At 42.0% G+C, this 23,233-nt stretch overlaps 1 protein-coding gene across 1 annotated transcript; it reads left to right on the top strand.

The window, feature by feature from the left end:
- Positions 1 to 371: 371 nt before the first annotated feature.
- LOC119176952 (schlafen-like protein 2) lies at positions 372 to 3,520 on the top strand. Its single transcript, XM_075876384.1, has 3 exons — positions 372 to 718; positions 1,791 to 1,890; positions 3,359 to 3,520. Exons 1-3 carry the CDS (start codon positions 513 to 515, stop codon positions 3,518 to 3,520), a joined length of 468 nt encoding a protein of 155 aa, XP_075732499.1. The 5' UTR covers positions 372 to 512.
- Positions 3,521 to 23,233: the final 19,713 nt, after the last annotated feature.

The raw sequence follows: 23,233 nt of genomic DNA, 5'->3' as shown, positions 1-23,233 counted from the left end.
ATCTCGTAGCGGCGACAATACAAAAAATAATGATCTAGTGATTCCATTTCTCCGCAGAATGCGCAGAGGGGTGATGTTGTCTGACCAGCTCTGTGTAGATACAGGTTTAGGGGGGGGACACGACATCGAAATTTAGTAATTAAGACTTCGAGCTTCGCGGAGTGTTCTCTCTTGTCTTTTTCTCTCTCTATGAGCGCCTAGTGGTGATGATGATAACGTAAATTGAAGATTATTATGACCGCGCAAAAATTTACTAAGTTTGCTGCTTTTATTATTAACTAAAAAAATTATTACATTTAAAAATATACGCTGCTGTGCAAAGCAGAGAGCCTAAATATTTGGCTCACAACTCGCTGTGCATTGCCGCTGAGGTTAGCGAGTTCACATGCTGGGAACGTTGGGACTTCGCTTGTAACTTCTGACCAATCAACAACTGCGGTTGTCCGCTCAAATTTGAACCGTTTGAAACGTCAGAAGCTGGCAGCTAGTTTGCGTCGTTGTTAGTAAGCCAGATGGAAGTCGCGATGCAGGACGGAGAGAAGAATGTCGAGGAAAGCGCGGACGCAACCGGCACTCGTAAGCGACGCTTCTACAAGTTCGGCGAACGCGTCAGCATGGAGGAAGGTCAACGCATTGAATTCAAGGCACACAAGCTCATGGCAATCGAAGAGCTGCCGCCGGCTTGCCAGGACCAGCACTCTAAGCAGACCATCTCAAGGTAATACATTAGTCATTTAATTTGAATGACTTGCCGACACACGTATTCCGTGAGGGCGACGCGCAACGCCGCACTTACTAGCTCGATATCGTGACTTATTGCAGAGAATGCTCAATTTCATGAACCACAAAAGAAACATACGCAATTTATTATGGTGCATTTACAACGACAAATGTGTAACGGTTACGCTATATAGGGGACTCCATTGATTGTCCGTTCGGTCAGAAAAGGACATTGCATAAGAGCTACTGAGATAAAAAAAAATATGGTGCTAAGTTAATAAGCTCATCAGACTTTTTATTAAAGATGTTCAGGCGCTGAATTATTCATTTGTAGCCTTAGTGCACCGTCAAGAACACGTGACAATAGCAAGTTTTATTATAGCGTTCCGCGAGTCCTTGCGGTGCGGTTTCTGCCACTGCGCATGCGTCGTAACGCGAGCCGCCGTTTGCGTTCGCGGCCCACCGGCAGAAAATCCGAAATAGCGGGCGGTATGTGTGGCTCCCAAACGCTGGTTTCGAGGCTACGGTGCCGCTGCGATTGTGCGTTACGGTTTGCAGGAGGGCAAACGCTATTCTTAAGCTCATATGACGCCCGCAGTGCCTGCAAACGTTATTCTAAAACTGCCTAATGTAGTTACAAAGTGGTAACGTTTCCCCTGCTCTCGGTTGTAGTGCACAAACACATGGTGTGGTTTTAAGTCTGTTAGTGCATGTGTTAAATGCGGAAGTGAGGGAATTCGTAACGTGTTACAACTATAGTACATGTACTTCAGTGAATTTTTTGTTAAAATTTTCACCTGTTCAGGAAAATTCTAGCTACGGAATTAAATATTTTGAGTGTGTTTTAGTATTGTGGCTCACGATAGCTTAATTAGTATTAGGTTCAATTTCAACACATCAGCTGATAGAATACCTACATGTGCACATGCCAACTGTTAAAATTGTTGAAATTCACACTTGCCATATGAAGTTGACTTTATGGATTCTTATCCGATTTATGTTTTTAAAGAATTTGACTGCAACTGATTCATATAAACTCTATGTCACTGTGTTTAATTGACATCACGCAGAACTATCTGTGCCTTCTTGAACACTGGAAAAGGTGGGACTATTTTTCTGGGAATCCTTGACAATGGTGATGTCAACGGTCTCCATCTCACAGAATACCAAGTGAGTCAGTGAAGGACTGTGTATAGCCTATGACTTATTGCTTTTGCGAGATCGCAAAGCTTGCAGCAGGGCTCTGCACCTCGTTTTATTGCTTTGTCGTTCTAGAGGCAAGATAACTGCATGAGCTTGTTCGAATGTGATAGTCAATAACTGGGCGTGTTGGTACTCCATGATTCGAAATAGAAAGTGCAAAGAAGACAACGTACAAAAAGGAGACGCACAAAGAGCGCCACTTGTAACAATGTTTATTCCAAGAAAAATGAATATACTTATGCAGACTGTCGCATTTCATTGCTGCGCAGTCACATTGAGATATCGCAACTCTTTCTGAGATAAAAGTACGAATTCCACACCAGCACAATTATTCCCGGCTTTAATTATCTTTTTGTCTGAGATATTAGTTTGTTCCACTTGTCACGACTCTTGGCAATCGCAGATAAGCAAAAAACCGGTACACCCTTTCAATCTGTGCATTGTATTGCAAGGTGATCCTCTCTGACATTTCTAACATTGTTACAATACTGTAGGAGCCTGTCGTTAAGCATTGCTCAGTTTGGCCTACGTACTTGCCACAAGACAAAGGAATATCGTAGACCACACCAGTCTGGCATTCGGCATATTTACTTTCGTGGTTTTCATACAGGCTGTTGCTTTTTCAAGGCAAGGGTTTGTCATTTCGCAAAGTTTAGACATTTTCAAAGGTGCAGAGACGATCACCTTTACATCTACTTGCTTAGCAATCTTCGAGTTATGGGACACACTATGAACATATGGTATCACGGCTTTGTTTGCTTTTTACACTAGTTGACTCTCGGTCCACTTGGCGGGTTCGTGATTGATTTTTTAAAGATTGTTTCAGCTACACAGCGCCTGTGTGTTCATGTCTTCTCTCTTGTGAGTGTGTTTGCAGAGACATTGTAGAGATTGAAAGTGTGTACCAGATTTTTGCAAAAACTTCATGATTGCCATGAGTTGAGACAAGTAGGACAGATTAATAATTGACGCAAAAAAGAAATCGTTGCACGTGGCCTCCGTATCTTTATTGCAGAAAGAGTTGCAATATCTTAATGTGACTGTGCAGCTATGAATTGCGACAACACTGTCCTCAGGAATAGCAACAGCTTTTCTTGGAATAAACTCTGTTGTAAGCGGCGGCACCCTCTGTGTGTCTCCCTTTTTGTCCATCGTCTTCTTTGCGCCTTCAATTTTGAAAATTGTTGCAATAATAAAAATACCACAGTGATTAAGCTGTCTCTATATGTGAGGCAAATTGCTGTGTACATTGCTGCGTATCTATGGTCGCGTAATTGAACTCTGTTTTGTGAGGCCACTTGAGGCATCACTAAGTTTTACTGGCCACGTACCAAGAGATTGTAAACTGCACTGTAAGTATTTTTATGCATGCTTCTAGAGGGAAAAACGGTAAGCCGTCTCTGACGTGATGCTCCCGATTCCTTTTTTTTTTCAGAAAGACCACTTGCTTTGGAATCTTCAAATGTTGATGCTAAGGTACAAGCCACCTGTCCCAAAACACATGTACGAGCTGCAGTTAGTTCCAGTCATCTCTGAGGGTGTGCCATTGCGAACAAATGAAAGTTGCGATGCTCAAGCTATGTTTTGTCATATGTAAGACATTCTTTTTTTTTCCACTATATATGAAAGGCAGTGGAAGTGCTTGGTAGTGTGAAAGGGTCTCCACTCGTTCATTGTTGCGTGTCAGTCAAGAATCTTGGGTGGTAGTCACTGCAAAGTATACTGTGAGTGTATACTGTGACCACCCTTGTTTTTCCTCCCCTTATAACAATAGTGAGTTATTTCTTGTTTAGCTCTATTCGTAACTTCATATTTAAGCAAGTTTTTTTCTTGGCATGTTGTCTTCCTCGGTGCCCGATCCCGAGTAGTGCAGCACAATATCCAAGTTAATGTGAAGATGTGTAATGTAATTTTTCGTTTTTTTTGCCTGCCTATTAACCCGTTGCACTGAGAGAAACATGCGCTCTTGTTTTTGCAGACGTGAGATGAACAGCGAGGAGAGGTTCAAGCCACACCAATTGCAGTGTTCGGGGCCATGCTGGTGTGATAATGAAGCTACTGCTCAGGTTAGTGTTGTAAGCCCCAGCCATATTGCTACCCAGTGCACATTTTTTACTTACTCTGCCTTTTGTAGTGGCTTCTACGAGAAACTGTGCATGATTATGCATGTTATTATTAGGTGCTGGTACATGGACAACTCAAATTAAATGCTAATACAGTATTTCCATAATTGTCTAAGAAATCATTATACTGGTCATCCAAACACTGTTAAACATGAATGGACAGTATGCTGAATCAAGTGTAATGAGTTTCATAGTTGACATTACCTCTAATATAAAAGGACTAATAAGTGTTTGATGCAAACAACCCTGTCTATGCCTATACGACTTCATTTCTTTTAGCTTTGTGAACATAAGCACTACCAGCAGATAAAATACTGTGCAATTCGAAGCACATCCTTGATTTCTAAATGCGTTATAGATGAAAAGTGAATCACTGTTCACAAGCATGTTCAGAGCCCAACAACTATCTTTTAGGTTGAGGGTGACAGCTTGGTGAAGGACACTCAAATTTGTGTAGATTTGTGGTTAAAATTAAATATTTACATTCTATGAAATGGGGCGAGTCAAGCGAGGCCTCCGGGTGAATAAGCATTTCACTCCACTGAGCTAAGTTCTGAGCAAAGCCTACGTGCGTGGCAATACAAACAGGATTGATTTTTAAGAAAAGTGCTCATGTGTTTTTAAATAAAACACGTAAATGTCTCACCAGAATGACCCAGACAATATTTCCTTTAGGTATAGTGCATGTTATATATTTTTTTAAATTCAAGAGACACTTAAATGACCACAGCATAAAATTAAAGACAAAGCTGTCCTCGTTGCGGTGGCATGCCCTCTAATTTTCAATGCTATAACAATAGTTACTTATCAATGGTGATGCAAGTGAAAACATCTGCTTTATGTTGGCCGCTGCACTTACAATTGCATTTTTTCTGTATTTTAGCCACTGCATTAATGTTATACTGCTAGTTAGTTTTTTATAGTGCTGTTTTTTATGCATTGGTTTGTGGCTTAGCCGTTGTGCATATCGTTCGATTCACTATATTTCTTGCATTCATTGATTTTTTTCGTCCTGCATAAACCAGGGCGGATCGGTGATGCGGTATGTTGTTGAGATTAAGGTATCAGCATGGGACAGTTCTGACCCGAGAAACAGTGCGTTTAATAAGAGCAAGATGGGCATCCACCCCATGTTTGACAACGAAGAGGATCTCTGCTTTGTGCGCCTTCAGGGCAGCAACATGCGGGTAATTTCACATCTATGCCTTCACATCTGGCGGCTTGAACTCACTCAGAGTGCTAATGGTTTCAAGTTGCTTGCTCAGAAGTTTATTTGAGACTACTAGATTTATTTACTTGGGTGGGTGTCGAGGCATGCTGATTGATACAATTTATTAGAATACATGGCACTTTACAAACACACATACACAGCGCAAGAACAAGGATGGGCGCTGTTCTTGCTCTTGCCCTATGTATCCTAATGTATTCGTGCATCATTGTCAAAATTCAATGCCTTTGCACAATATGTTCCTTTTTTGAGAACTAGATAATGTTGCTTATTATAAAGGCTGCTTAACATGTTTTGTGTGGTGGTTTTTGGCACAGTAAAGGGAGGAGTTGAAACGTCCACGGTGCAAGGAAGTGTCATTGTTACCAGTACGACCCCTCCCTCGTTCTACGTCAATGGAGTATTAACAAATATTTTCAATACCACATGCGTTATGCACATTTCAATTTAATACAGAGCTTGACTATGAAATTCAGACCTCTCATCATTACCATCATTGTGACATATAACACATTGCAATAAGATTTGCTGATCCCATCCAGAAGTATACCAAGCATGATGATGATGCTAATAGATAAAGTAATAATACTTAACGAGTGATGTGGACATTTCTTCTGGCTTTTGCACTTGCCCACAGCATCTGATACCAATCACACGAACAGAGCACACCAGTGTATTATGACATCACGAAGGCCTTAATTTGGATACCACAGACTAAAATGTGCTGTCTCCACCATTGCATGAAATACTAGGCCTGTCTTCATAATTTGATGAAGACCTGGGCTTTCGTTGTATATAGCAGTCAAGTGCATGGAGAATGGAAGAAATGTCACAGTGTGTCATTGTTTAGCTCTGAAAGCACTTGAAGTGGTTAGGCTTTGTTTCAAATAGAAACTTTTGCTGCATTGCTGGTCATAGTGGCTTGTTTTGAATATATGTGCTCATCGCAGTAAAGTAAGCAGCTTCACAGGAGGTCAGTCTTTATTTTTGAATAATTTGAAATTCTGCAAAATAAACTGCAGCATGCATTTTATGTTGGATTGATTGATATGTGTTGTTTAGTGTGCCAAAACCACCATACAATTATCAGAGGTGCCGTACAGGAGGGCTCCGGAGATTTAGACCACCTGGGGTTCTTTAACCTGCACCCAAATCTGAGCACCTGAGCCTACAGCATTTTCACCTCTATAGAAAACGCAACCGGTATTTGATCCCGCGACCTGCTGGTCAGCAGCCGAGTACCTTAGCCACTAGACCACTGCGGCGGGGCATTGCATCTTACACTAAGAATAGCAATAACTATAATTAGCTAGTAGAAAGAGTAAACACAATTTACAAAGAATAGTCATCAAGAAATTTGCCTCATGTAATAAATTACATCTAGTGACATTTGCCTTTACAGCGCTGAAATTGCATGCTTCGATTTGTTGCCGTTATCAGTTTCTGAAGGCATCTTCCCCCTCCCCCCCCCCGTTTTTTTGTGCGTGTGTATTAGTGCACCATGCAAGATGTCATTGACATGATCCGTCAAGAAGTTAGGAGTTACTACTACTCCAAGTAAGTTATATTGCTTGTCAAAAATGCTGCTTGATTTTTTTTTTATGTACTAATTTCCTGCTTACGATTATTCCAGGACAGGCATTCAGAAGCCCCTAGAGTAAACCTTGACGGGCACCGCATAGCATTAAGTAATACGTTGCATTGCCAGTAGAGCTTGACATGCCCCACCAGACATTGTTTTCTGAGGCATCGAATGTTGTGCTGCTTTGCATTTTTAAATTGCATTCCATTGTATATGTTCCTTGGCACCAGTCTGACCCGGTGACCTCAGACTCGTTAATGTATTGATATTAAGAGGTAGCTCTGTGACATTTTGACTTAAGTATAAGAAATTACGTGTATGATTACTAAAACCAATAAGGAAGTGTATATCACAGTGTGCGACCAGTGTCGCCACAAGCTAGTCGTGCCTAGTCAATGGTACTCTTTCAGTTGTGAAATTCTAGTCTTGGGTACCTTAGCATATTATAGATTTTCGAAACCTATGCTGTTCACATGCAAAAAAAAAATAACACCACGTCTTCATGCTTCCAGGAGTATTTTCTACATTGCTAACTTGCTCATTTTCGTGTTGTGATGATGGAAGTAGCTTGCAAAGGGCAGTTTTATTAAAAAGTTTGAAATTTTCCCAAAATGCATATCAAATTTTAACGTACAATCCCTTTAACATAAATTTGGCATATCTTATTTTCACATTAAACATTTTACCTCTTGTGCAAGGTTGTGCTATGCGAGATGTATATCCTGGTTTGCTTTAAAAAGACCGTTCACTTGTAAACCAACATGAGACCTGCAAATTTATACCCCTTATATATAAATGCACAGCATTTAGAATAATTATTTTGCAAACCATAGCTATTTTGATTTAAGGCAAAAGGAATTTTGTGTGTTTACAAGTACAACCTCTTATTAAACCTCGCAGCTCTACTTCTCCAACAGTCTAGATTATTCAGATCCTCTCCACAAAATCAACAATGTGAGATTTGTATATTGTACAGTTGACTTTAGCTGGAACTTCAGTGCAAGTGCCTGATGACAGTGCTTTGGCAGTATAAGGTATACATTATTAGTAAATACTAAACATATTGTGTACTTCTTCCATCACCTTGAGATTCCTGCAGTGTCTGCAGTACTGCGGACTCACCTTTTCCTCAGCATCTCCATTACGTAGTCCTTCCCCCGACTTTCTCTTGCCACTGAACAACCCCAAGGATCACCTTGGGGTTGTCTGCCATTGCCGCCAAAGAACGAGTTCACTTGGAACGTGTTCATGAACATCTTAAAGAACTAAAGAGTTGTGCATCAAAATGAGATCACAGGTGTGAAATAAAATAATGTTTTGTGTGTACGCACTGCTTTTTTGTGTTTCTTGCATCCGTTTTGGTGCACAGAACTATATTGCCACTGAAAGCATTTATCAGACGTATACTTTCCACACAGCATAAGGAAAATAACTTTTTTAATATATGGGACGCTGGGTAAGAAATGAACAGGTAAGCCTCGCCACTGCAATTTCTGTGCCTCTTGCCTCTGAAATTTATAGCTCATTGTCAAAGATGCGATGCTTGAGCTTGGGAGCAGTTATATGCCGAACTAAACGGCTGAATGAGGCGAAACTCCTGTTTGCAATACTTTAAATAATGACACATTCTAAACATTGAGTGCGCCCAACAGTATGTGCTGTTAATTGTACATTCCAGTGCGGAAGTAGGCGAAAGTAATAGCAAAATCACTTCATGACCGAGTTTTATTGTACAAGTAATTGGCTGTTAAATAGAATTAGCTGTAAAGATGCTGCATATGTTACACCAGCCGCACCTCTAAAAACAGGAATTTAAGTGAAACCATCGTTATTCTTTAGGTAAGACGGAACAGTAGGACAATACTAAACCACCGTTACATGTAAGTAAGTTCAGTAAGCAGCATTGTGTGAAGAAAATGCAATGCGAGAAGGAAGGAGTGGTATATCTTTGCCATCGCTCTTACCAACATCGCGGTGAAGCTGCCTTTTTTATGTATGACAAGAAATACGTGCAACTAGCCATCACCTGCTTGAGGTCGCACAGTAGTCGGCATAGCAAGAGTTTGGTGTAGATGATCACTCACTATTTAGTGGAAGGTGTCAGTCCTTTCTTTGCGACTCGGTGAATTGGTCAGTACAAAAACCCAGAACCAGCACAGCGTTGAACCACGAAAACTAGCATGGAAACCAGGAGCCCATGTGAAGTGCAGCTGCACACCATGGTCCCCTCTTCCGCAATAAGCATTGTGTTTGAAGTCCAGCGCTTGTTCTCCTTTACCGTCTTTCGTGGATTTCTTCTTTCGAATATTACGACGCAAATCGCACAGCAAGCTGCGTTAGTGATGTCCTGTTTCAAGCATCGTTGTGACAAATCAGCATCTAGATCTAGTTGGATATAAAAAACGGGCGAAGCAAGGCGCAGATTATACTGTTTTATTGTCTGGCGAGTGCATGACAAAGCAGAGGAAACATAAGACATCACACTCCCACAGTGCTTTGTTTGCATGCATTCGTGTTCTGTGCAGTACTTCACACGAATTTTATGGCGATCCCAATCTTGCCCAATTGTCAACCTTGATGAACCTGCCAACTGGATCGTTTATTTGATACATAATTCATTTGTTGTGTTTGCCCCTTCTTTCATTAAAGGCTGTGCTCCAATTCTTTGACTTATTCTAAATATGTATGCCGCAAACAGCTGGCACTTTCTCGTTTAGACCATAGTTTCCTAAAATTAACTAGAGGGGACTCCAGTGCTTCGATCGTTCCCTTAGTTATTCGCCTTAGTTGTTTTAAACTAGCTGATTGAGTGCTATGCACCCATTTATTTGAATTTACTTTCCTCAGCTATATGCAACCTGAAGCAACAAGTCATTTTCATGCAGCATTCACGCGAAAATCAATCATTTTTTCTCGAATTTATTTTAAAAATTCACTTCTGGCAATGTTTCGCAATAAATTTTGAATGTACATGTTCTGGTATAGATACATTATTTGTAATTGTGCATACATATATAATTTTTGTCCACTAGCACAGTGGTATTCTCCTAATATTTTAATTATTGGTATATATGATCTATATATCATGTTAACATATATGTGTGGATCTGTTCGATTTATCAGAGCACTGTTTTATTTCCACATAGAAATTATCAAGTTTTTTTTGTATATATGCGCGCGCCTTTTTATCCTCCTGCACATATCTTACCTTTGATGATCTAAAGATCAACACAGACATTTGTCTTGACATTGTCATGTTAAAATAACCAATATTGTTTCTTGCCATTCTTGGGTAGACGAACTGTCAATCACCTGTGGCACATAACCGCATACTGTAATATATGTGTGCCACACATCTTGAAGAAAGGGTTTTTATTTATTTATTTATTTATTTGCAATACTGTCGACTCCAATGTTGGAGTCATTACAGAGGGCACATTGCAGGTAGTATACATTCATGAAGAACAAACAATAACATTCCAACTGACATACATAAGCCTCACCCAGTACCTTCTGGCCTACTACAGTGCGCCGTGCAAAAAAGAAAAAGAAAGGAGGAAAATAGCAAAGGTATGTGAAGCATTGAAGCACTACTGTAGATTACGCATGGTTTCTAACACTGCGGTGAATGTGGGTAGTGTGTCGGCATTAGTAGCATTTGCATTCAGTTTATTCCATTCGCGTATTGTTAGTGGGAAAAACGATTTTCCAGACGTCATTGTTTGAGGAATATTCTTGCAGACTGTATTTGTGCTTATGACGAGTAGGGCGTGACTGTGAAAATGTGACGTACTTAGACACATCTACCTTGTAGTGGCCATGTAACAACTGGTACAAGAACCTCAGGCGTGCCTCTTTTGCCCTAGTAGCTAGTTTTTCAATGCCAGAAGAAGCCAGAAGGTTAGTGGGAGAATCTGTACGTTTGAACTTGTGTACACACCGTATGGCTTTGCGTTGTACTGCCTCTAATTTACTAATACCACTTAGCGTATAAGGAAACCAAACTACGTTGGCATATTCTAATACTGGTCTTATGAACATGGTATAAGCCAAGAGTTTTGCGGGCGCTGGTGCAATTCTAAGTCGTCTTTTTAGGTAGAAAAGTTTATGCAGTGCGGCCGCAGTGACGTTAGCTATGTGTGTATCCCATCTCAGGTCAGACGTTAATGTAATGCCTAAGTACTTATGCTGCACAACATTAGTCAGTGGTGAACCATGAATGGTGTAGATGAATCGCGATGGATTCTGCTTACGTGTTACCGTCATAGCTGCGGATTTTTTCACATTGATGGACTTTTTCCACTTAGCGCACCAATCTGCTAACTTGGTTAGACATTCATTGAGATTAATGTGGTCTGTGTAGCTGGTTACCTCCTTATAAATAATGCAGTCATCTGCAAACAGTTTGATATTACAGTTGATGTTTGACGTGAGGTCATTTATGAAAATTAAAAATAATAGTGGTCCTAAGACGGAACCTTGAGGGACCCCAGAAGTTACGGGGACTATGTTTGATATATGACCTTCATACTGCACGAACTGTGAGCGATTTGTAAGGAAATTTTCTATCCAAGAAAACTATAACCCCTCTCCTATCGCACTTTTTAGTTTAATTAGTAACTTTCTGTGACATACACAATCGAAAGCCTTAGAGAAATCAAGTAAAATTATGTCTGTTTGGCCACGATTATTTATGGTAGAAGCTAGATCATGAACTACCTCCGTTAGCTGCCTAACAGTGGACAGGCCACTACGAAATCCGTGTTGACTAGGAGACAAAAATTTTATTTTCTCGAGAAAAACAGTTATGTGTTTGAGGATGATATGCTCTAGTAGCTTACATGAAATGCTAGTGAGGGATATCGGCCGGTAATTTGAAACCAATGACTGTTCTCCTGATTTATGAATAGGTATTATTTTTGCAATCTTCCAGTCATCTGGCAGCTGGGATGAAGTAAGCGGCTTTCGAAAGATTAACCCAAGAAACTTGCTACACCATTTCGCGTACCTCTTAAGGAACTCGTTAGGAATATCATCTGGATCACTCGATTTTTTAGGATCTAAGTTAAGAAGCAAGTTCTGTATTCCTGTATCTGTGACTTCTAGGTGATCGATGCTTGGCGAATCGAGGGACAATACTGGAGGAGTGGCACCATTATCAGTCGTGAACACTGATTGGAAAAAAATGTTGTATTCGTTAGCCTTTTCCGTTCTTTCCTCTGAATCCGTGTGCGACTGTGTATAATTGCTAGCGCGAAGGTATCTCCGAAATTTGCTTGGATTGCTTTTAATAAAGCTTGGAAGTGTAACACTAAAATAATATTGTCTGGCAGTTTTCTTTTTTTGCTTAAACTCTGATTTTGCACACTGCAGCTTCTGTTGAATGGATGATTTACACTTATGGTTTTTCGCAGCCACACGCAACCTTTTTAACCTACGCTTGGCCTGGATAACCTCACGTCTTATCCAAGGATTATTCCCTGGAGCTTTCTTGTGTTTCTTTGGTATGAAGTTAGTGACACAGTACATAACAGTAGATTTGAAACTTAGCCAAAGTAGATTAGTATCACTGGATGCGTCAAAAGCTAGCGGCAAAAAGTTTTCGAACTCATGTGCGAGATGGGTTAATACGCTGCTATCGTCAGCTTTTTCGAAATCGATTACAGTTGATCCACGCTGCTCACATGCAATACTGGAGTCAAGCGGCAGCAAGCATATGACTATGTGATGGTCTGATATGCCGTCAACTACGTCACTGCGAACACGGTCTTCCGGGAAGTGCTGACTAATCAGTATCAGATCTAATATGCTCTCGGCAGTGTTTTGTAAGCGGGTTGGAGATAACACGATTTGCTGAAGGCTAAAGTTCAACATTATGTTTATAAGAGCGTCGGAGGCAGATGATGTGTGGTTTAGCGTAATCCAGTCAATGTCTGGGAGATTAAAATCTCCCATAAGCAGGACACGAGAGTTGCGAACATGATGCTGCATAAAGTCATGAACTGCAGTTATGCATTTGTGTCCGGATGACGGACCTCGATAAACGCATCCAACGAATATAGAAGTGCTATCGCAAAGAATCCGGCAGAAAATTGCCTCAGCATCTGTTACAGCTGGAAGCGATACATATGAATGGCATTTCTTTATGAGTAGAGCGACGCCCCCGCCACGAGAAGGTCTATCCTTACGGATAACGTAATAATTTGGAGGAACAACTTCACTATCGTATATCTCGGAAGAAAGCCATGTTTCAGTGACACCTACTATATCAGGACTGTATTCTAGTAGAAAATTTTCGAGAGCATCTATTTTGTTTAGAACACTTCTTGCGTTAACATTCAATATAGGTTTGACGACAAAAGCGATGAGATTGCGGAATTATTAATGACCATGCGTGCAATCATATTCGTGAAAGCATCTTACTCTCCCATACTAATTTAGTTTACCCAAAGCTAAGAGATAGATAGATAGATAGATAGATAGATAGATAGATAGATAGATAGATAGATAGATAGATAGATAGATAGATAGATAGATAGATAGATAGATAGATAGATAGATAGATAGATAGATAGATAGATAGATAGATAGATAGATAGATAGATAGATAGATAGATAGATAGATAGATAGATAGATAGATAGATAGATAGATAGATAGATAGATAGATAGATAGATAGATAGATAGATAGATAGATAGATAGATAGATAGATAGATAGATAGATAGATAGATAGATAGATAGATAGATAGATAGATAGATAGATAGATAGATAGATAGATAGATAGATAGATAGATATAGACAGACCATTGAAGTTAATTTTTCCTTAGCCAAATGAACGCTTAGTTAATTGAATTTTTATAATGTTATCAACTCAATTTCCCGCCCTGCTCGGTTATAGGTGTACATATAAATTAATAAAACGGCAGTAATTATTTGTACTGAAAGGTGCATGCAATGCAATATATCTCTTAATTCAAATTCAAAATAAACTTCCCTTATCGAGATGGAAAGCACAGCTGGAGCTACAGATATTGTCACAATCATAGAATAGCACCGCGGTCATTACACAAGTACATATCCACACATGGGGAAGGGCCGATCGTATATGCATTTGAAAACAACATACCATTTGTTTGGCTTCACTGCACAATAAAAGTGTCACACGGTGAAGCTTATTTGCTTTGCGGTAAAGCATACTTGTTGTGAGCATACCGAAAGCGGAGCTCCCTGATGTATACAACTTGTAGGAGCTTCTTGCGCAAGCTCCCACTAAACTGAAACAGCGCGATTGAATGCGGACAGAAGAGAACAAGCACATACACCCACACAGAATAAACTTCCTTGCTGCACGATTAAATCGAAGGTGTGCCTGCCAAAAAATCTAACTATATATGTAACGAAAGGTATCCGACCTCTTGGGTTGCTCATGGCAAGCAGACTAATAAGAGTTAACATCTCTTGTGCATCAAATTGATATCTCCGTATGCTTTTACAGGTGTGAATGCACACACAAACACACGGATTGTAACCTGAGAATTCAGGGCCAAGTAACGCACATTTTTTCGTTTCCACCGTTTTCAACTCTGGTCACAACGACGCAATTTTGACTCAAAGGAGTAGATCAAAGTCAACATTATCTCTAGAGATCATATTCGTGATTACATGAGGTGATTATCTCAAGCTATCGAGCATACAAGTATGATAAACAAACTAGCCTGCCAACGCACTTCAGCTAGCTCACATACTTTATATATAGTTCGATGTACATATACATCATTCGTCAGACATTCAGAACCGCTTCTCATCTGACGATCTAATTCGTGCAGTATCGATTGCCATGTGTGTTCATGACAGTATACCGTTTTATGAGAAAGGTGGCCATATAAGCTGACGTTTAAAGGAGAAACGAGCGTTATCGCGGAGGCTCACGTTGGGAGCACAGTTATAAAAACTGTGTTAGTAACCTGACTCCTAGTACCCATCATACACACAAATAGTCTAAAACAATCTAGAAGTTTCTCAAACATTCTTGCACTGCCTGCACCGATATATTTTTCATGGTTATATCGATCATATAAAAAGAAATGAGCGAGCTTGGAATATCACCGCTACTGTATACAACCAAATCTCTTTCAACGACTCACTCACAACTTTTCTACATGTAGCCACCGGGAAAATAAACCATAAAAATTAAGTCGTAAAATAAACTCGGCTGTTATAATTAATACAGTTGTGATAGTCATGTTGGTTTTACAACATCATGCTGTTAATTATCGCCTGTACTTATTCGATCCTTGCAAAACTTGTTTCATTTGCAGTACAAGTTCGTTTTGCAACAATATGTCTGGATGTAAAGTTCATCTTCGGTTCTCTCGAGAGAACCCAATATGCACTAAGCATGCAGTTTATGTAGCTGCAATTAATACAAAAAACTTGGTTCCCTCATTCATCAACTGCAATAACTTTTGTTGTGCAGTGACGGTGCACATGTATGTGCACATTACACGTTAAGAGATATGTGACCATACTTGAAGTCATCTGCAGTATTAACTAAACATATACTACTGCAGTTCTCTGCAAACCTGATTCTTTTTGAAATGTATATTGAAAGTTTTTTACCAATTAAATACCTAGCATTTAAAAGATTTTACTTTCTGAAAAGACAGAAGTGTATACCTATGGGCTCGTTTTTCTGTGTTTTGACACAATATTAATGTAATCTAACAGACAATTATATATATATATATATATATATATATATATATATATATATATGAGATCTAACAGACAATATTGCCAAGGAATGTATAGGGGGAGTTATTAGAACCAATGAAATGTAAATAAGAAGAAAAAAAAATGGGCGAAAAAATAATGTGCCGTGAGCAGGAATCAAACCTACGGCCTTCGAATAACCTGTTCGATGGTCTAACCACTGAGCTATCACAGCGGCTATCCCCACATCCACTTTATTTGGTTTATATGTGAATTTTAACGTTGGAGTGTCAGTCAGCATCTGTAGCCCTAGTGACGAGTGTGGAACACCCTTTTCTGAGCCTGTGTGTTGTCACGTAGCATGTGAACTTATTACGAGCGGGCAGCTGATCAATAGCCCCTCGTATACAACATAAAGGCACCAAGTCTGCCAGTACGAGACCATCGTTAATGAACAAGGGAAAGAAGTGTATACCTAAGGGCACTTCTTCCCTTGCTAGCCACAGGGGCCTTAGTTCCTTTTCTGCTATTTCGATGCACTGCGTCAGTGAGAACAGATTGTCTTCCAACCTCCTGTGTTTCCGAAACCCATTCTGTAGTTCTCCCAGCACCCCCTCATCCTCTATCCATGCCTGCATCGCCAACCTGAAGACCACTGATGTCACTGTTATAGGACGGTAGTTGCTTATGTCAGCTTTGTCCCCCTTTCCTTTATAGATCATGCTCATTCTGCTAAGCTTCCATCCAACGGGGACTTCACCATCGATTATTGTTCTGCTTACTGCCTCTCTCAGTCTGTTTAGACTTCGGACCCAATGTCTATATAAACATAATTGGAATGCCAAATGGGCCTGTTGATGTACTACTTGGAACCCTCTTCTCAGCCCTTTCCCACTCTCGTTGTGAAAATGAAGCCATTGCACCACAAGATCTATTCTCGTCTATTCTGGTGCATGAGGCACTTCTTTGTTGAAATTTTTATGTCACCCTTGTTCGTATATATACAATAGCTTCGTCCCCTTCTAGCCTAGCACCGCGAGCTGTAGTTATAAACCTCTGCTCTAGACTTGTTTCATTTCTTAGGGAGTTTAGATGGTTCCAAAATTTCGCAGCTGCCTTTCTGTCCTTTTTATGTACTTCTGCCAGCCACTGAGAACCCTTTCTTCAAATATTTCCATTGACCAGGAGGAATGCTTCCCTTATAGAGCTTAGAAAGATGTCCCATTTTCTTTCAACATCGTCTATCGGTTCACCCCATCGCTTAGCATGTCTGTGTTCCCTAGAATCTTCCCGACGTTTCGCTATAGCTCTCTTAACTTCCTCATCCCACCAACTCTTGGGCTTGTGTCTTCTTTTCTGGGGTGACTTGTCACGTGCCTTAGCAAGCTCTAGCTAAAACAGTCTGATCAGATTTGTGTATGTCCACACTGTTTTATTATCCTCAGTGATTACTTTCTCAATTTGTTTAGTAGCAATTGCTATTTGCCTTTCTGAATGAAAATTTTCCTGTAGTTGCTCATCTTGTCTCCTTCCCACTTTCACTGCTCTTCCAAAACTTAGCTTGATAGGTTTGTGATCACTACCCAGACTTCTGGAGCCACCTTCGTCTATGTGCATTCCCCTGAGCTTATCATAATCCTACGTGACATCAGTGCGTAATCTGTCGTCGACTGCAGCCTTCCTACGTCCCAAGTTATTTGCCCTTCACACTTCTCAGTACTGTTGCAAATGATCAAATCATGCCTTTCACACATATCTATGATAATTTTGCCTTTTGAGTCAGTATACCCATCAATGTCTTTTATGTGCGCATCCATATCTCCTAGTATAATTATCTCGCACTCTCCTCCTAATTCCTGAATGTCATTTGATATACACTCTACCATTGCCTGGTTTTCCTCTCTGGCCTTTGCTCCCGTCCACAAGTACACGAAACAAAGGAGTGTCATTTGCCCTGCCACTTTCCCTTTTAGCCGTAAATGTTCCTTGCATCCCTGCTTGATTCTTTGCCAACCCATGCTCTTATGAATGAATGCCCCAATACCACCCCCTTTTTTGCTGCCTTCTGTGCTGTTACAATATTCCCATACGTAGTCCGGATTGCAAGGTGGTTGCTCCATGTCCCGAAGATGTGTCTGCACAACCCTATATACCATCAGTTCCTCCTGCCTCAACTGCCCTTCTATCTCTTCCCACTTCAACCTATTCCTGCCACCCGGCATATTAATATAGCCCATGTCTGTCTTAGCTCGGCCCTTGTGCTTACGTCGATTTATTCTCCCACGGGCTTCGTGTGGCTCGAATATTTGTGCCCCTTTAGAACCGTTTTCGCCTACACTGTTGGCCTCAGAGCTCTGGGCCCCCCCTAAAAAAGCTGTGGCTTGACGACCCATCCTATTACCAACCCTCCTGCCCGTCGCACCACTGTCCTGAATGCCATCCTGTGCAAAGGAGCGAGCGCTGGGCTCGTAGACGTCTTGGTTCACTTTCATTACGCTGTATCCGAGTTGCCGGCTCATACCCTTGATCACACAATTGGCCTCCACTACCCTCCTTTCAATCCCACGAGACTGCCCCCAGACCTCTGGAACTGTGCATACGGTCACAGGTCACATGCACACTTCCAGAGGCTTCTCGGAGCTTACGCATCCCATCCTTTAACTGTCTTTGAAGGTTCTGATCCTTGCCCTTCAGTACATCATTGAGCCCAGCATGAATAATGACGAGAATTTCGCCCTCGATGCTGTTTTCTACAACCTCCTGAGCTTTGGCCAGTGCATCCACCACGCCCTTCCCTGACTGGCTCTCCACCCTCACTCTCCCATCTTCCTTCACTGTTAGACGCCACCCCTAACCCTGGCCACGTTAGAGTCCCCCACCACCGGGACCTTTCTACGCTCCAGTCGCTGGCTTCCTGTTTGTGATGGCGCCCCTGTTTGCTTCACCTGTTTCTCTCTCTGCCGTCTGTCCTGTATTCCTGCCCTGCTCGAAGACTGCCGCACCACCGAGCTGCATGTTGTCGGGGCTTCTGTGCTGTGGCCAGACACTGTGGCCCCCTGACCTCCCTTCTACCCTGTTCCTTCCCGCCTGTCACCTTCTCCGCTACCCATGCCTTCCGCCTGACAACGCTCGGGGCCGGGGCAAAGCGCCATCAGCTCTTTTACCCGCTGCTCGAGCTCGGTCCGCCCTTCCTGTTCTTTTTGAAGGTCGCCCTTCATTTGCTCTAATAGGCTGGCGGTAGCCTCCTCCCGCTCACGCGACGCTCCGAGCTGTTTTATCCTCTGCTCCTAGCTGTTCTATCCTCTGCTCCCGTTCCGTCCTAAGCTCCCCCTGAAGCCCCTCAATGCTAGCCTCCGTGCGCTGCAGGGCCGCCTTCAGTGCCTCGCACAGCCTGCACACGAAGCTCGCCTTCTGCGCGTCGGCCAAACTCGTGAATGCTGTCTCATCTAAGTAGCACCAGCACTTGCATTCTTCGCACTACACCAGCTCACTCTCGCTCGTGGTTTTCCTAGCCTCTTTAGTCATCGCCCGCCCGACCATCGGACCCCCGCTATCCAGCCGCCTCCGTTAACTCTTCTGCCTCAACAACTGTGTGAAGCTGCCACCTACACCAAAAAAATACGTGTTCAATTTCGCTAGTAGCCTCTCACTAGGTCCTCTTCGTGTTCGGCTCTAGCTGTTTACCAACTAATTAAATAAATTGTGACAAATATTGTAACAAATACAAAGAGAACACAGACAACGCACACATCGCTAGAGTTGGCAGAAGCCGAGAAGCTGGTGAAGTATGACACACCGGGCCAGTGGTTAAGAAAGGATCTATGGCAAAAACACAGCGCACAATGCTGATGAAGAAGGAAGAAGTGATATATACACAGCAATGAAGTCGCGAATCACGCCTGGGGTTAACCGAAATAATGCATAGAAAAAAAGAGTGCACAGAAACCACACGACACAATATAGCAGAAAGGCAAAGGTGCAGTGTGCTGGCTGTGCTTAAGAACAGCTAGCCCAAAATGAAAAAAAGCAGACTTGATGCCTGCTTGTCCTCAGGAAGGTAGGGCTTTGCAGCTTGCTCACTACGTGAAAGACAAACTTTATGCTACAACACTGGCAGGTCTTGTGGCTCTTCTTATGCGTCGCCTTCATCAAAAACTTAAGATCTCAAATGATTTGTGTCTGGGTGTTGCTGTGACGCTTGCGAGCTAAAATAGATCGTAGTCATCACTTATCCAGAATTGTGGACCTTAATTGGCGCTGCGAGAGCGGTATTACAGGGCTAATAAATAGCAGAAGAAAACCACTTTGGCTCATTGTTTTTCACAAAGGCTCTACATCGTACGTTATCACTCGCAAGCTATATAAAAATAAAATGGCAGCGTCCGCAGCCCCATCAAACACTACAAGTTTGAGTATTCTTTTGAAAATTTTGATCGGCGAGATGAGGAGGTTGATGAGAAGCTAAAATACGAAACGCGTGATAACGTGAACCGTGCCCACTTCATACTGTGTTCCTTACCCGCTCGAAGACATTTCAACAAGCGGTTTTGTTATCGATATATTACTTGAGCTGGAGAGATAAAGCATACACAATGACCAAGCGACCCACAGTAAAGTGTACAGTTCACCCGCATTTGCTACAAAAATACAGAAGGGATACCCAACATTCTTTTTAAGGTTATGCAAATCACTTTGAGCGAATACACAGTGTCCCTACTCCTCATAGCGGGTAACCAAAACAATGTATGCAACGAAGGAGTGGTTAGTCCAGTTGAACTGAATGTAAGCATATAGGACCATAATGAAGTCTGCTGTAACGAAATAATAACATAACAAAGCTATTGCAGGATTCGGCTCAACTCGAATACGTTAGTGTAAACCCACCGCTAATTGATAACCTTTGAACTTGTCAAGCTGTATGCCTGAGATATAAGACTGGAACCTAACCCTATCTAAGTTTCGGTTCACAAAACGCACATGCCAACATAAACGAACCCGGCAAAACATTTTCAGAAACTTCGCGCGACACCCTGAGAGCAGAAATGAAGATCGCCAACACTTGACAGATGGTGATACAAAACATCGCACACTTTCAGGTGATGTGCAGTGGCCTCAATCATGGCAAGAAAGCGAGATTCAAGTTGTATGTATGCAAAAGCTGCTTCTGATGGCACAGTGAGATTCCCGAAAAGTTTGCTGGGGACGTGGTATGCTTTGAGCATAGTGAAATACTGGTGGGTACCCTTAAGCGTCTCACTGTCGTCTTTCAGTAACTGTGGGCAACTGCAACCGTCCCAAGCATTCCAAAGGAAGTGTTTGATGAGAAAACCAGCTACATAATATGCAGCAGAGTCATCGATATTATGAGAGTGAATGTTGGTCGCAAGTTCAGAGAGATCGTCTAGAGCGGGAAAGTCGTCAGGCTGTGGCTGTGCACACTCCTCATTATCCACAAGAGACTCACTGGGGAGGGAGAATGGCGAGAGCTGCTCCTAGAGGAGGTCACATTCATCATCCTCCACATTTCCGTATTCTGACAGCTTGAAGAGTTTTCTTATGCAGATGTGCTTCAGGCCACAAATAAATTGTGCGACATTGGGGTTGGTGTTGCAACCCTGTTTTTGCCTAATGTGGCCAAATATGTTCTCCAGAGGATCCTGTTGAAGCCTGCGTGTTAACAGGTATTCAAAATTGTAATTTTTGGAGAGGTCGTCCCATAGTTGACAAATAGCCTGAATTGTAATTTGCCAACCTACGATGGTTTGTGGTTGCTGTCTGCCAACAAACTGCCATGATGCAATCCAGGGAAGCTGGCCTCGGAGGAAGTCAATCGGCTCTGAATCATTTTTCATGATTGCATGCCGCAGCTTTTGCGAATCTCTTTTTTTACTCGAGCTGTTCAAGGCATCGAAAATCCTGTCCATACGATCACAAAATCGAGCTGCAGTGATGGTCGAGGCAGGCAGCCCCTTCGCATACACCATTGCCGTGATAGCAATCGAAACTGATGCACTGAGGACCTGAGTTGCTCTGCTAACCTTCCTATTAGAAAAAGGTTTTTGATGAACGTGCCATTCAGTCAACATTGAAGCCAATCGCAACCGCAACTCATGTGAGGATTGGTAAAGGCTTACAATGTGCGACCAGTTAACGATGTCATCTCCAATGTATAACTTGTGTGCTTGGACATTATTGCGCGTTGTTTTAATGAAATGCGGAATATCCAAAATGTAATACACCCGCTCACCATTAACTTCAAAAAAGGCTTTCCTACAGTCAGTCTTAGTTGGTTAGTGAGACTTACATTTGAACTGCCCTGGTCACAAATGACTGCTTTCACTGCAATATTAATGCTCCTAAGCCCCAAAATGAGTGACATCAGCAAGTTATGCATAACAGATGATGGTGTTGATGTGTGCCCTGTAGTAAAAGCAACCGGTTGAACCCACTTTCTCGAAACACCAACAAGAAGAAAAACCAGTGCTCGATCAGCGATGGTTGAAGTGCGATGAGTGCCGTCATCTGTAAAACCCTGGCCAACGTCTCTTGCAGCATCATAGTACAAACTCTTTTTGAGTGCTATTTCGTCGAAAACTAAAGCGCACACTCGGTCCCGTTCATTCCAAGCTTGAGTATTTGTTGCAATGGAAGAAAGGATTCCTGGAATTATGCCTGGAGTCATCTTTACATTAGCTACCCATCTCCCTAATGAACGCCGGGAGGGCAAAGAAAAATATGGAGCCAGAAATCGGTATGCTCGCGGACCTCGGATGTTTAAGTGAAGAGCGAATTTCTTGAACCACACGGCAAACCGTTTGCCCTTGCGTTTGGGCCTCAAGCGAACATGTGCAGAAAAAATTTAAAAACCTCCTCGGTGACGTGCGGTCGGATAACTCAAAGGGCCTTTGAAGTGAATGACGATGCTTGGTGATGCTGTCTCCGCCGTCTTTTGATAGTTTTCCGATGTGCTGCTACTTTGGCTTGCAGATGTTTAATGGTTTGCTTGTACTTCATTGATGGAGACTAGTCGCTGGTACACAGGAACGCCTTGCAATAAACAAAAAATGGATGTAAAAGCGAAGAACAACTAATCCCATACGACCACTTTTCTCGCTCTTTCAGACCCAAGGTGCACAACTTTCTGTGGTGCAAAGTTTTCGATTACACTACCTAGAAACAAACCATTCACAATGTTGACAATGCACAAAAAAATGAAAATCACCCAGAGCCCACCCTTACATTTTGTAAGTGCACACGTAGTGTCCTTTTGAGGATAGTTTCCTCAGAATGTCCTAAACATAAAATAGCACAATAAAAACAGCTGCAATAAAAGCACTGTCACCATTTTTTCTAGGGCACTCAGGCGTGGACCTGTTGGCGGAGACGTCTTCTGGAGGGTCTTGTGAAGCTTGTTCAGTGCCTCGGACAGTGCTGTCGGAACAATCTTGCGAGTGGCCTGCGGAAGTCTCTATATCAATCCACTCTGGTGTTGAAGGGAACGTACAACTTACCGGTCACACAAGTTCCTTTTGTGACAGCTGAACGACTGGTTAAGGTTTTCTTCGGCAAGACGAAGTCAGCAGAAATTCTTTCACCAGCTACAAGGGAGCTGCCACTGGCAGAGATTTGGTCAATAGTCAATTTGGGTAAAAAAAACGAAAT

The sequence above is a fragment of the Rhipicephalus microplus genome, chromosome X (genome assembly GCF_043290135.1).
Source record: "Rhipicephalus microplus isolate Deutch F79 chromosome X, USDA_Rmic, whole genome shotgun sequence".
NCBI classification, from domain to species: Eukaryota; Metazoa; Arthropoda; class Arachnida; order Ixodida; family Ixodidae; genus Rhipicephalus; species Rhipicephalus microplus.
The sequence above is the reverse complement of the archived record's forward strand: the minus strand, read 5'-3'. Positions and strand labels throughout refer to the sequence as shown.